The sequence below is a fragment of the Fulmarus glacialis genome, unplaced genomic scaffold (assembly GCF_000690835.1).
Source record: "Fulmarus glacialis isolate BGI_N327 unplaced genomic scaffold, ASM69083v1 scaffold3443, whole genome shotgun sequence".
Taxonomy (NCBI): domain Eukaryota; kingdom Metazoa; phylum Chordata; class Aves; order Procellariiformes; family Procellariidae; genus Fulmarus; species Fulmarus glacialis.
In genome coordinates this window covers 27,061-39,396 of record NW_009204814.1, presented here as the reverse complement: position 1 = coordinate 39,396, position 12,336 = coordinate 27,061, and the positions used below count along the sequence as shown (strand labels likewise).

General features: G+C 39.9%; 1 protein-coding gene across 1 annotated transcript in view; it reads left to right on the top strand.

Annotated features, from left to right (window-relative positions):
* ARHGEF38 (Rho guanine nucleotide exchange factor (GEF) 38) overlaps window positions 1-11,902 on the top strand; it is a 36,319-nt gene extending 24,417 nt beyond the window's left edge. Inside the window, exons 6-14 of the mRNA XM_009575130.1 lie at window positions 644-843; window positions 1,360-1,493; window positions 3,178-3,282; window positions 4,469-4,591; window positions 6,988-7,308; window positions 8,919-9,059; window positions 10,302-10,500; window positions 10,682-10,941; window positions 11,717-11,902. Of these exons, the coding sequence (XP_009573425.1) occupies window positions 644-843; window positions 1,360-1,493; window positions 3,178-3,282; window positions 4,469-4,591; window positions 6,988-7,308; window positions 8,919-9,059; window positions 10,302-10,500; window positions 10,682-10,941; window positions 11,717-11,902 (1,669 nt within the window). The remainder of the gene's footprint in view (window positions 1-643; window positions 844-1,359; window positions 1,494-3,177; window positions 3,283-4,468; window positions 4,592-6,987; window positions 7,309-8,918; window positions 9,060-10,301; window positions 10,501-10,681; window positions 10,942-11,716) is intronic.
* Window positions 11,903-12,336: the final 434 nt, after the last annotated feature.

Below are 12,336 nucleotides of genomic sequence, written 5' to 3'. Positions count from 1 at the left end.
CATTAGGAATAACCTACTGGCAGCCAGCAAAGAAAAACCACAGGTAAAAGACAGTAAAGCTTAAGGGTCACTGTAGCGAGTTGAGAGATGTTGTGAGAAGGGATGCAGCCGTGAACGGGCATCCCAGTTACTCGCAGCAGGGAGATGTTGAAATTTTAAGCCTGAGGGGCCAGAGCAGGATGCAATAGCCCCGCTCACATGTGTTTCTCAAACTTCCTGTTATTTGTTCTTCCACCTACATCTCCCTTCCTGGGTGTTGTGGTGTGCAAGTTGTACCACACGTACCCTCAGACTGAGTGGGACAGTTTCAGAGGTAATGTCTAAGCAATAGCCTGGTAGGTTGCTGAAAATACAGAAAACTCAGACCCGGCGTGTATTTCTCATTGAGGGGGCTAGAGGAGGGTTGCGTTTACAACGGCCCCTGTTCCCTGACAGATGTATCTTATTTTTTGACTTGAGTGGTAATTGCATTTCTATGACTCAGTGCAAAGCACTGCTCTGGTTTTGGTGTTTTCTGTAGTTGAAAGCTCAACTGAAGGATTGATAAAAGGCAGCAGCTTCAATGACTAGACAGAAATAATAAGAAGGTTTTGTCGTCAAGGGGTTTCTCCTTATGTGACCTTTTTTTTGGTACAAATTATAGAGGAAAGCCAAATCTAATGGACATGGGATCCCTGATGATCAAACCAGTGCAACGGGTGATGAAATATCCCTTGTTACTCTGTGAACTCTTGAATTCAACGCCTGCCTGTCACCCTGACCACCAGGTGCTACAAGACGCCCTTTTTGCTATGAAAAACATTAATGTGAACATCAATGAACTTAAAAGGAGGAAGGATTTAGGTAAGAAAAAGGCACAGTAAGTTATTCTGTCTTTGTAGGTTTGGGCTGGCAATTACAAGAGAGGTTTCAACTCCAGGCATATCACTACAACAGTTTTGGCTGGTACTACCCAGTTGTGTAATACACTTGGGTTTCAAGAAGGTAACAGATGCCTTAATGTCACTTGTCCTCAGCCAGCTATGTTATCTGACTGGTAACTCCAGAAATACGAAAATGATGAAAGAATTCATGTTATATCCATGTTCATTGTCCATAATGCAGTTGCAAACACTGATAATAATTAAGATGCAGTGATAGCAATATTTCTTATAGACTTGCCATGTTGAAGCCCTAACTTCACTCTTCCCAAGGCTAGCGTTGATAACAGGGTTTTCATAATCTCAAACACTTTCATACAAGATTACAGCAAGTGACATCAAAGTGTCTGCTCTCAAATGGTTTCATATTTGTGTGCCCATCCCTGTGAAGAGCCCTGTGAATACAGATTACTAGTGTCATGAAATTCTCTGTCTGCAGTGCTGAAGTATAAGAGGAATGATGATGATGAAACCCTTAGAGAAAAGTTTTCCCGACTGAATATCCACTCAATTAGCAAGAAATCCAAGAGGGTCACCAGCCATCTGAAAATACTGACGGGGGGAGAACCTCAGGTACTTACTCATCCAATTGCAGATTTGCATTGACAGCTTCAGTTCCGCTTTTGCACTGGGCATTTTTTAAAACATGTTGGAAATGGAGTTTGTGGTGTGGCTTTTTTTCTGCATCATTTATAAAGTAATTTTCTGACTGTCACAGAAGACAGGAAAGATCTTTGTGATTGAAATAGAAAATAACATAATGTGTTCTCCACCTTTTCCTTTTTTATCTAAGAGTTTCTCAAACTTCTGATCTTCAGCAGAGAGGAAGTGACTGGTAGTTTTGTGAAACTCAGCCTGAGATCAGCGCTTTGTGGATAGTCTGGCAATAGTTATTGTCAGTGGTGAGAATGTGTTCAATCCGTCTTGCTCTGCATCGTAACATTCAGATTCTGAAGCCACCAAGGAAGATGAACAATACTTCTGATTAGGAAAGGCCATGGGGTTTGCCTCTACATGTGTAAGGGCCTGAAACCGTCAAAACTACCAGACGCAAAGAACCCTGTGATAAGTCCGACGGGTGTTGGGTGGCCAAAAATAAAATGTTCCTTCATAATTTCAAGGTTGTAATTCAAAACCTAACAGGATAAACATTTTCAGGAAAGCTTAAATCTAAATCTCAAAGAAAATCAATTACAACTGACCTTGAAAATGATATCCAGTGCACCTCGCTGCATGAGATGGCCGATTATATAAGGTCACTTGCCTTTCTAGATGTGACTTTGCAAGATGCGTGCCGTTTTTTCCTGTTTTGTTTTTTATCAGTGGTTTCCCCTTTTCTCTGATGCAAACTACCCACATTTATTTTTTCTGTTCATTTATTTGTACACTGGAAATTTTTGTATTCAGAATGGGACACCAGCAAGGCTATAAAATCAGAGAAAAACAGGGAATTAAATTTGATTAAGAGGAGATGTGATTTTTCTTTTTTTTTAGAAGCTTCCGTGTTATGTTTTTTTTTTTCTTTTTGTTTTTTAATTAAGCTTAAAACATTTGAGAATCATTTTAGAATCAGGATACATCTGTTAAAGATTCAGCCCTTTCTCCTGCTTAATTAGACTAAGAAAGTTCCCAATTCACATCTCTGAAACACGCTGTGACCCTTACAGCAAGACCACTGAAAATGAGACTTGAGATTTCTCAAATTCCTCAAGTAAAAGATAGGCAGAAATAAACATATTTTCCGTTTTTTTTTTTCAGCTAGCATAAAAAAGTAGTACAAGCCTTTTTCCAGCTGCTGAGGTTTCTAGCTGAAGAGCTGGCATTGCTCTAGAGGTAACAGCTCCATCTACAGCCTGCCTGTGGGAAATCTCCCCATCACCCACAAAAAAGCACCCAGGGAAGTAATGCCATGACATAAAAATATCTTACAATTTTCACCATTGTTTCCTCAAATGGAATGACAATATACAGAAAATGAAGAGTTTTACTTAGGTGTACACTTAGGTGTGCTTGTAATAAAGCAACTCCCTGCTTCCACAAGGATCAAAAATTAAATTCTCTGTCATGTTGCCCTGTGCAGCCATGACTTTTCTTGGATTAAAACTGGAGCTTGAGAGAATTAGGGGCTGATCTGTTCTGTTTTCAAAGAGAGGAATTCAGGGAAGGTTTGGGATTTTTCCAGCAGCGCTCTGGACGTTTCTTTCATTAGCCAGGCTCTTTTGGGCTGCCAAAATAACAGTGCAAACATCTATTTTAGGTGAAAGATCAAACTTTTAATAAGGAAGAAAGGTTGTTTCGAAGTTTAGAGAAGACTGTGAAATTGTGCATGAAGAACATTTCACTCTCCTCGCAACATCTACAGGTGGGTACAGGCCTTTTTGAAATCTGTGGCCAGAAATCATGTCCATAACCAGTTTAACACACATTTCTGCCACTGGTTAGGCAACACCAAATTGTTTATAAGCAGGCCTGCCTACATCACAATATTAAATAAATGAGCTCTGCTGCTGCTGTATTATTGAGCCCACGGCAAAGAATTTTTGAAGCCCACACTTGTGCATTTTTCCCCTTACACAAGCAGGCTCTACGGAGACCCATGGGTGCAGTGCAGAAAAAAAGGTGCTGTCTGGTGGCACAGTTATGACTTTCAATCACCATGGGTCAGGCACACCTGCTGCAGTGGAGCACCAACTGCTTCTCATTAAAAATGGAAGAACTGAGTTGCAGCCACATGAATTAAAAAGTCCTAAAATACGTATTTTGGATGTGAGGACTCCTTCCTTTATCCTGTTGCTAGGTTGTGTTGAGGGCTAGCGTTAGATGTACAGAGTGCTCAAGTGCTGTAAATGTCTTTGCTTTAATCCTCCTCTCCGAAGGTATAGGTTGGCTTGTAACTTACCAACTTTTCCCTCTCATTGACAACTTGCCAACTTTGTAGATGGCATGAGGCCCTTCAAAGAGTAAGTGTGCCCAAACCAGACATGAAGGTTGTATGAGAGGTAGGTAAGATCAATAGCCAGCTGGCCAGAGCTTATCACAAACACACCTCATTTGGTTCAGCAAACGGGGGAAGGCCACTGAGCTCAGCTGACAAGGGCTGTTGCCTGGAATGGTGTTGACAGTTCCTTATCCAAACAGATGCACACTTCATTAAGATTAAAATTCAGAGCAAGTGAAATACACCACTGTAGTCCTACTTAGTCCTCCAAAAGAGGACTTTGAAGGTGCATGGGTCTTGAGCTGGCTTCTTGCTGAGGAGTAGCTAACTTCCAGCGGAACATTGATTAGGTTGGGGCATAATTTTTTTAGTTGAACATTAACAACTTGACTCTTTAATAGTTTACATTGAAAATAGACAAAACATAGCAAAATATTATCCCAGTAAACAATCCCACAATGGCTGGAAACTGCACAGAAACTGCACAGGTGTCAAGAGATGGAAAATATGTCTAATTCCATCAGTATTATTGCAGTATCTGCATGAGTAAATGCAGTATATTAAAACAGATCGTAATACAGTTTCATCTTCCTACCATCTTCTCATTTAGGATTCTATAGATCTGGCTGCACAGAATATAATTGGGCTTCAGGAAATCTTGCAAGACAAAGATGACGAAGTCAATGACTGTTGGAAAAAACGGAAAAACGCTGCAAATCTTTGTGAAGACCTTGTAAGTTTATGCAACGTCCAGTGTTACACAGCTATCTCTATGTGTGAGAAAACAGGTGTATGTGAGGAAGACTAGGACAGAAAAGAGAAAAAAACCTTACGAATCCATTGGGAAAGATGAGTGGGTTTTTTGGTTGAGTTTCTGTAAGAAATAAGATAAAATTCAGTGTAAGTGCACTGTGTTTTCCCTAGAAGAGCTGAAGAAAACTTCTCAAGTTAAATTCCTAGGTTTAAACTAAAATCTTTGTGCTAAATTTGCACGTTTCACCTGAGCTTCAGATGAGCAGCAGATCTTTGCTTTGCTACTTTTGTTATCAACACTTGCAGTTTCAGAGTGACTTTTGTGATCTTTGTTGTGCGCATAAACTATTAGCTCCTGGAATCATCCTGTGAACATCTCACCTTTATTACTTTTTCAAGTAAGTTACTATCCTTCATATAGGGAAACCATGAAAAATCTGAATATAGCCCATAGGAATTAAAAAGCAATTAAAAAAAAAAATCTAATAGTTTTTCAACTAGCCTCTTGCTTTCAGGGTCCAAATGAACTCAAATGCCTGGCTCTACTACGATGGACTAAAATGTCTCTTCAAAATGGGGCAGGCTGCTTCTTCAAACAGCTGCTCAAGCTGGAAAAATTCAGAGGTGGAGGTTTTCTTATACTTTCCTAGGTTTGTGCTGACTAAAATATAGCTGTTCAATCCTTTCCAAAACACTGAAAACAGAGTCTGCCAAGAAACAGAAGAATCTTTGACAGACCACATCCTCCCAGATAATGACAGGGAAGTAAGATGTTGTATTTCCTTTCCTTTGAAGTTCCCACATTTGAAAAGAATCTCAAAAATTAATCTCAAAAATCAGAAAGATATTTTCAATGTCTTTACAATGAATGAGTGCATAAAGTGCCGAAGAGTACCCCTCTACCATTGTGGTGAGTGTGTCCAGTATGGAAGATGCCCCCATATTCAGAAACATCAAAGCAAAGCAGAAGCAATTCCACAAGATGAAACAGGAAACTTTTTTTTAGAAAAAATTTTGTAACTCCTATTGGCTCATGACCCAGCTATTCTGAAGATCTATGTAATTTAAAAACAAATAATCTTAATCTTATTTGTTTTAACTGTGGACATTGTTATTAACCATGTTAATTTCTGCTTATTACCTATTTATTTCTGTGTCTTGGATTTACAAGCTTACAAGGATTCTCTATCCTATGTGTAAGGTTTTTTTTTTAAAACCTTTTGTCCTGACATTGCACAATGAGTAGATGTTCTCACTGAACAACCCATGGTGTTCTTCACGTGTTTTCCTGAAAGGATATTATCAATGGAGATCTCAGCAATGGGCTCAGGTTAATTTTTTTTTTCCTTTGTGCATTTGTCAGTAATGAATACCTTCCTCTCTCACTATATTTTAGGGAAAATTTTAAGGCAGAAATCCACAATAGCCTCTTCTCTTCCAGAAATCAGGTCCAGCAGTTTGGAAAAATTGTTTTCTTAATGCATCAAAAATTAGTTTGCTAAACACAGCCCAGTTTTTCAGGTGGAAATAAAGTAGGAACTATCTAGCCAGTGTACATCATCTTGGCCTTGGGAGAGCAATTCTGGTTCTCTCTCTGCGTTACAGAGGGTAGAGGGACAGCTGCTCTTTTATTCTCACATTCAACTCAACAACTTAATTCACATAGAATGTCCAAAAGCTTTGATATGATGAGTTTCACTCACTACAAGCCTGTGCTGTATTTGAACAAGTGACTTACAAAAATAAATTTTATTTCATGCAATATTAATCCCTTGAGACAATTAGAGACTAATGGAAAAGTCTGAGAAAGACTTTGTTTTTTTACCAGGTGTCTAATTTTGTTGATTACTAGAGATAAAATCAACAAGCATAACATAATTTAATCAAATCAAGTGATTGTTTGTGTTTGCTTAAACAGGAATTGAGTTACAGCTGTTTCCAGGGGGAGGAAAAGAAAAAAAGCTTTGATAGCATTCAAGACTGCAAGACTGCCATTTAACAAGACCTCATTGACTCTAGACTGTATATTGGCATGGGCCTTCCAATTATGGAAATCCCAGTTTTGTTGGACCACCTCACTGATCCTTGCCCAGTTTTCCCTCAGTGGTAACATACTAAGGGCAGTACTGCAGGCTGCATGCTCTAAGGGACCGTTACCAGACACTTAAAGCTGCAAAACTGTTACCTCTCCTTTGCAATGTTAGGAAGGAGATTCTAACTCATGCTAGACCCTACTTGAAGCTCCCTCTGACAGCAATGCTTTGTGAAGAGTAATTAACAGATTGCTTGATAGGCTGCCACCAGGCTTAACCTGTTACTGGGTCTGAAGAACCGTATGAATAAAATAGTAAGTAGGTCTGTTTTATACCTTTCCAGATGGCTCAGCTGGACAAGCTTGTTTTGACTCCTCTCTCAGCACTACAAGCCTTGTTTTCAGGCCCACAGAAGCTCATCCAGAAGCGCTATGACAAGTTGTTGGACTACAACAGCTACCTTCAGAGGTCAACAGGAGAAGAGCTGGACCTGGCAAAGAAAGACTATGAGGCTCTAAATGCACAGTTAGTGGAAGAACTTCAGGTATTCAACAGAGCAGCCAAAAAGATTGTGTTGAACTGCCTGCATTGCTTCATCGCCCTCCTCAGGAATATTATATCTGCAGCACTTCAATCAAATTCTGCTGTGGTGGTGCCTGTTCCGGTAAGTACATTAGAAACAGGTGTAGCTCTGCCTTTACTTGTCTTTTTTCTTTCTGTATGATTTGGCTAGCGTTATATAGGACACATACCTACAAGCTACACTGATTTTGTTTGTTTTGCTAAGCACAGTCAGGTGTTTTTTTTTTTTCCTTGCAAGCTCAGCAAAGATTAAGTTTTGAGCTTAAGTTTTGTCAGGCCTGGACTTCTCATCGAGAATGATCCTAATGCAGCTGTTCCAGCTGCTACAGTGATAGTAATGGCAAGAACATTACAGTAAGGAAAAAAGGAGGCAGCTGCTAGCATTTTAGTTTCTGTTTCTTAGCATCTACCCTAAGTAGCCCAGGAAACATAGGAAGAGAAATTCTAAGAAAGTACATGAACGCTCCTGTTGCTGCTAGACCTGTACAGTCACAGATGACTGCAGAAGAGAAGCAGGTTAGGAGATCTGATGAAATAATTTCTACGAAAAGCAAGTTGCTTTTAAACCCAAATATGCTGCAGAAGCTCCTGCAGACATCTCTAGCAGTAAGGAATAGCTTCGTCTATATTGGCATTTTTAGAAAGTTCAAATCATTTCACTTATGAAGCCAAAAATACCAAAGATGCCTGTCTGAGCTACACAGAAGGGCATCAGTTCCTCCAGCCCACTTTACTCTTTCTGGGCACTATGATCATTACCTGAAGATTGAAGTTGAGAAATTATTCTTAATTTGTGTGAAAATCCTCCAGTGTTCCAGTTTTGCTGTACTTTTGCCTAGAGGACTTGAAGGCCCTGAGAAACACAGCTGCAACAATGCCTTCCACACATCCAAGTGCACTCACCTGAACTGGAGCAAGACTCTAGATAGGAAACACATTGGAGTATTCCTTCCCATCAAGGCTTGAACACAGCATTTTATAGTCAGGGGCAGCTGAAAAATTAAGAAAGCAAGGTCAGGATCAAAACATAGAGCTGCGCTGTTTAATGGGAAAATGAAGGCTTTTCCCACATGAAGAAACTGCATCCCTGTAATTTGACAATTTCATGTTTTGAAAGCTGTTGTATCGAGCATTGTTTTCTGTAAGGCTCTGCCTACAAAATTACCTTCTTTTTCTTTTTTCTGTTTACATCAGCGAATACATTTGGGGTTAGGCATAGACCAAAAGCACTTATCCAGAGCCACAGACAGAGCTTCAGCTTACCCAATGATTTTTAACCCGGTGGCAGCACCCAGTTTCACAAACACACAGCTGTAGGGTAAACTACTCCAAGCCTTACAGCACATTGGCAACCCTGATAGCTGCCAAGATGCACATTTGCATCTGAAAGCAGGTGGCTCAGTAACATAAGTGCAAGGATATTCATTTTCATCACTGTTTAGAATATCTTTTAATGATTTAACTTAAAATAGTATGTCTTTTAAATCTAATAGCAATCATTAGAAACTTTCTTTAAGCAAGGACCTTTCTTTTCTTTCCATCTCATACCTAGCACACTATGGGCTCTGCAGAAAATAGCAGTAACTTGTTGGATTTCCTCACTCCTAGTGTTCAGCCCATTAAACCAAATCTGCTCTCTCAAATCTCCTTGCCGTTTTGTTCGTGAGATCTAACCCGCCTTTGTGTTTACAGCTGTCTTCCTCAAGCATCTGTGAAGTGCAGAATCAGTTGTTGGAGGAGGTTCACAAGCTGAATTTTGTAAAAGAAAACAGCAGCGCAACCTTTATTGAGAGAAAATTGAGCTTGGAAAAAAAGAAACCTGTCCCTTCTCTGGTGAGTACCATACATCCGAATTGTGAAGCATCCTCTTCTGATCGCTTTTGAAACAAATCCATTTTTATACCACCTAGAGGTTTGGGCTTGGTCTCTTCACTGGGACTCTGAATCAGGTTGTTGGAATGAACCTGTTCCTTCAGTAACTTCTGAAGATTTTTCACTCTGTTTTCATGTTATTATCTTGAAAATCTACTTGAAATTATCTCTGATTACCCTTAGGTCTTTAAGCACATGTTAAATTTAAGGTTGTACATGTAAACTTTGATTACTTCTTTTGTTAAATACTCTTAGAGTGTATCTTAGTCTTCTAATTCAGAACATTTTTTTCCTCATCCTCAGCTGTGGTTATGTGTACTGGTGTTTACACACATATGCACATGCATACATCCCCACAGCAGAAGATTCAGAAAATGTGTACTGGTGTTTACACACATATGCACACACATACATCCCCACAGCAGAAGATTCTGAAAATCCACCAGGAAATCTGTGTCTTCCTGGTTCCCAATCTTATCAGACATTTCCAGAGGTTTTAGGAGTCTAGTTTACAGTAAAATAAAAACTCAAGTGCAGATTTACAGAAGCTGAGGAAGCTGTATGATTCCTTTTAGCATCAGTAAGGTACATGTGCTCTTGCTTCTGTGGTATGTTAAGATTACATTGATGTGCAGCACCTCCCTCCCCGCCCTCTAACCAAACTCTGAGTGAATATGCTTCCAGCAGTTAATAGCACCTTGCCCTTATTTAGCAAGGTAATTTCACACAAAAAGCAGACCGTTTGGATACTACTGATTTTTTTGCCTAATGCCTTATCATGCAAGTCGTTATGTGACCTCAGCACATCTCAGCCGATTTTTGGATTACGCTTTTTTTGTGATATTACATAGGAATTCAAAGATCATTGCTACAGAAAAACAGTTAAGCAAGTGTCAGTTCATGTACAGAACACCGTCTCTTTGAGGGCAGAGGACAGACTAAGAGGTCTTTAATTAGTGAAATTCCTACATTTCTTTAAAATCTGCCCTTTATTGCTCACCTATTAATATAGCAGTTGGACAGGTCCTTGCGGCATAGGCAGAGGAGATTTGGTTACATATAGCTGCGTAAGTAACTCCTTGACCTGTGTGTAAAAATGTAGGGTCAGTTGTCACATGCAGCATAGACTGGTTTTTATGCATCTGTGTTGCTCTAGAAATGGCCTTAGCATTATTCCCAGTGAATAACTTTTTTGCTTTTCAGCTCGAATCCCCACGTCAAACAGAAGGCCACAGGTCCAAGCTGTTGTCTACGTACAGCACAGAATTACTATACCAAGCTAAGCGCAAGTGCAATGCCACGCAGGAATTTGATATTGATTTACATGAAGGAGAACTGGTTGCTGTTGTGGAGCAAAAGGACCCCTTTGGAAGTACGAGCAGATGGCTTGTTGACACAGGAAGTAAGTTCTCTGCACAAACATCCCAATAACAGCTGGCCTTTGGGATATTGATTTCTTTTCATTCTGGCCCCATCTGTTTGCCTCTGTCATACTGATAGCTGCATAAAATGGTTGGTTTTGAAATGGTTTTAGTAGTATTTTCCTGTTTGTTTATTTTCTCTCTTTTTATTCTGGTGTCTAGTCCTTAAAGGGTATGTGTATTCCTCCTTCCTGAGGCCTTACAATCCAGCCAAAGCGCAGAAGTACGTAGCAGAAAACAGCTTTGGTGATGATGACTTTGATAATATCAGCCTCTTTGTCTCTTCACGGCCCTCTACTGACAGCAGCACAAGAAGTCCAGGGCACAAGAAGAGTGACAGCAGCTCATCTCTTCAATTCTGCGAAAATCCCTCAATTAATGGCACAGGGACTGATGCTTTTCAGGATGTAGATGATCAACACGTAAGTATGATACACACTGTGCCTGTCTTCTTGTTGTTCCTATTTAAAATCTAGAATTATACTGCTTATAATCTAAATGGTTTCCTTTTACACTGGAAAAGACTGGCACTAATCTGTCAGTATGACATGGGAATTCGTTATCCTCTGTTCTTTGCCTTTCTTAAATAGCTATGAGGTAGGAAAAGATAATCAGTTAAACCGTGAATTGCAGTCCTGTCTCACAGAAAACACACTATTGCATTACCCCACCCCACGTTCAACGCCTCAAGGTTCTCCTATGGAGCAGGAACCTGCAAAATAGCTCAGTTTGGGGGATTTTTCTACTTACCGTTGACAAGAAAGCTGTGGCAATGCTGATCAGCAAAGCGCAGAAGTGACCCGTGTGCCACATTTGAGTACAGGAGCTTTAGGAAAGGTGATTCTCCCTGAGGAATCCTCGCTGGAAAATTCTCTGTCCAATCCAAGGCCGCTTGGTGTGACAGAAACAGGCACATGGTATGAGCTGAAAACCTTACTAGTGTAGTAAGGTGATGAGGTCTTAGAGCTTGGTTTGTTCCTCCCCATGCAGAATTCCCCAGATCCTTCAATTTTACTTTTTATTTTGGCTCTATTCATTGTAGTCTGTCTAGCAATTGCAGAACAGATGTAGTTGCACACTGTTATATGTTATTACACATTTTCTGTATACAGAATTCATACTAATACTCAATGACAGGGTAAGATGCGGCTACATTTCTGAATTCAGATTTTGTTTTTTGTGGCTTTGCTTTTTCAGACCTTCTATGCTGTTTATGCATTTCAAGCAAGAAATGATCAGGAACTCAGTCTTCAGGAGTACCAGAAGGTTAGGATACTTCGGTTTTCTGACCTGAGTGGCAATAAGGAATGGTGGCTAGCAGAAGCAAAAGGTCAGAAAGGATATGTACCATCTAATTATCTCGGGAAGATGACATACGCTTAGGAACAGAAAGACCCATTGAGCCAGTTTCTCTGAAGTAGACAGAATAATCATCTATTACAGTTTGCACCAAGCAAGGCAAACTCAAAAGTGATTGACAGAAGGCATCGTATCTGGTACAGCAGACAGATGATACTGAGAACCTCCATCCTCCAAAAGCCATCACCTTGTCAAGACCTGAGGGAGAAAACATTTAACAGGAAGACTGATTCTGATTAACATCCTGAAGAGTTTGCTTTTCTATTACCCCATAATTTTCTCTTTTGTCAAAGCGTCCTACGTCAAAAGTCAACCTAGAAGTACAAATCACAGCTAAAATTATGTTTTTCTTCCACGATATTTAGAAAATAATATTCAAGATAAAGAGAATTAGCCTTGAAAAAGGACAAATTCAGTCTTCAGGGATGCTGTAGTTCAGGCTGAATTGCTCCTGAACC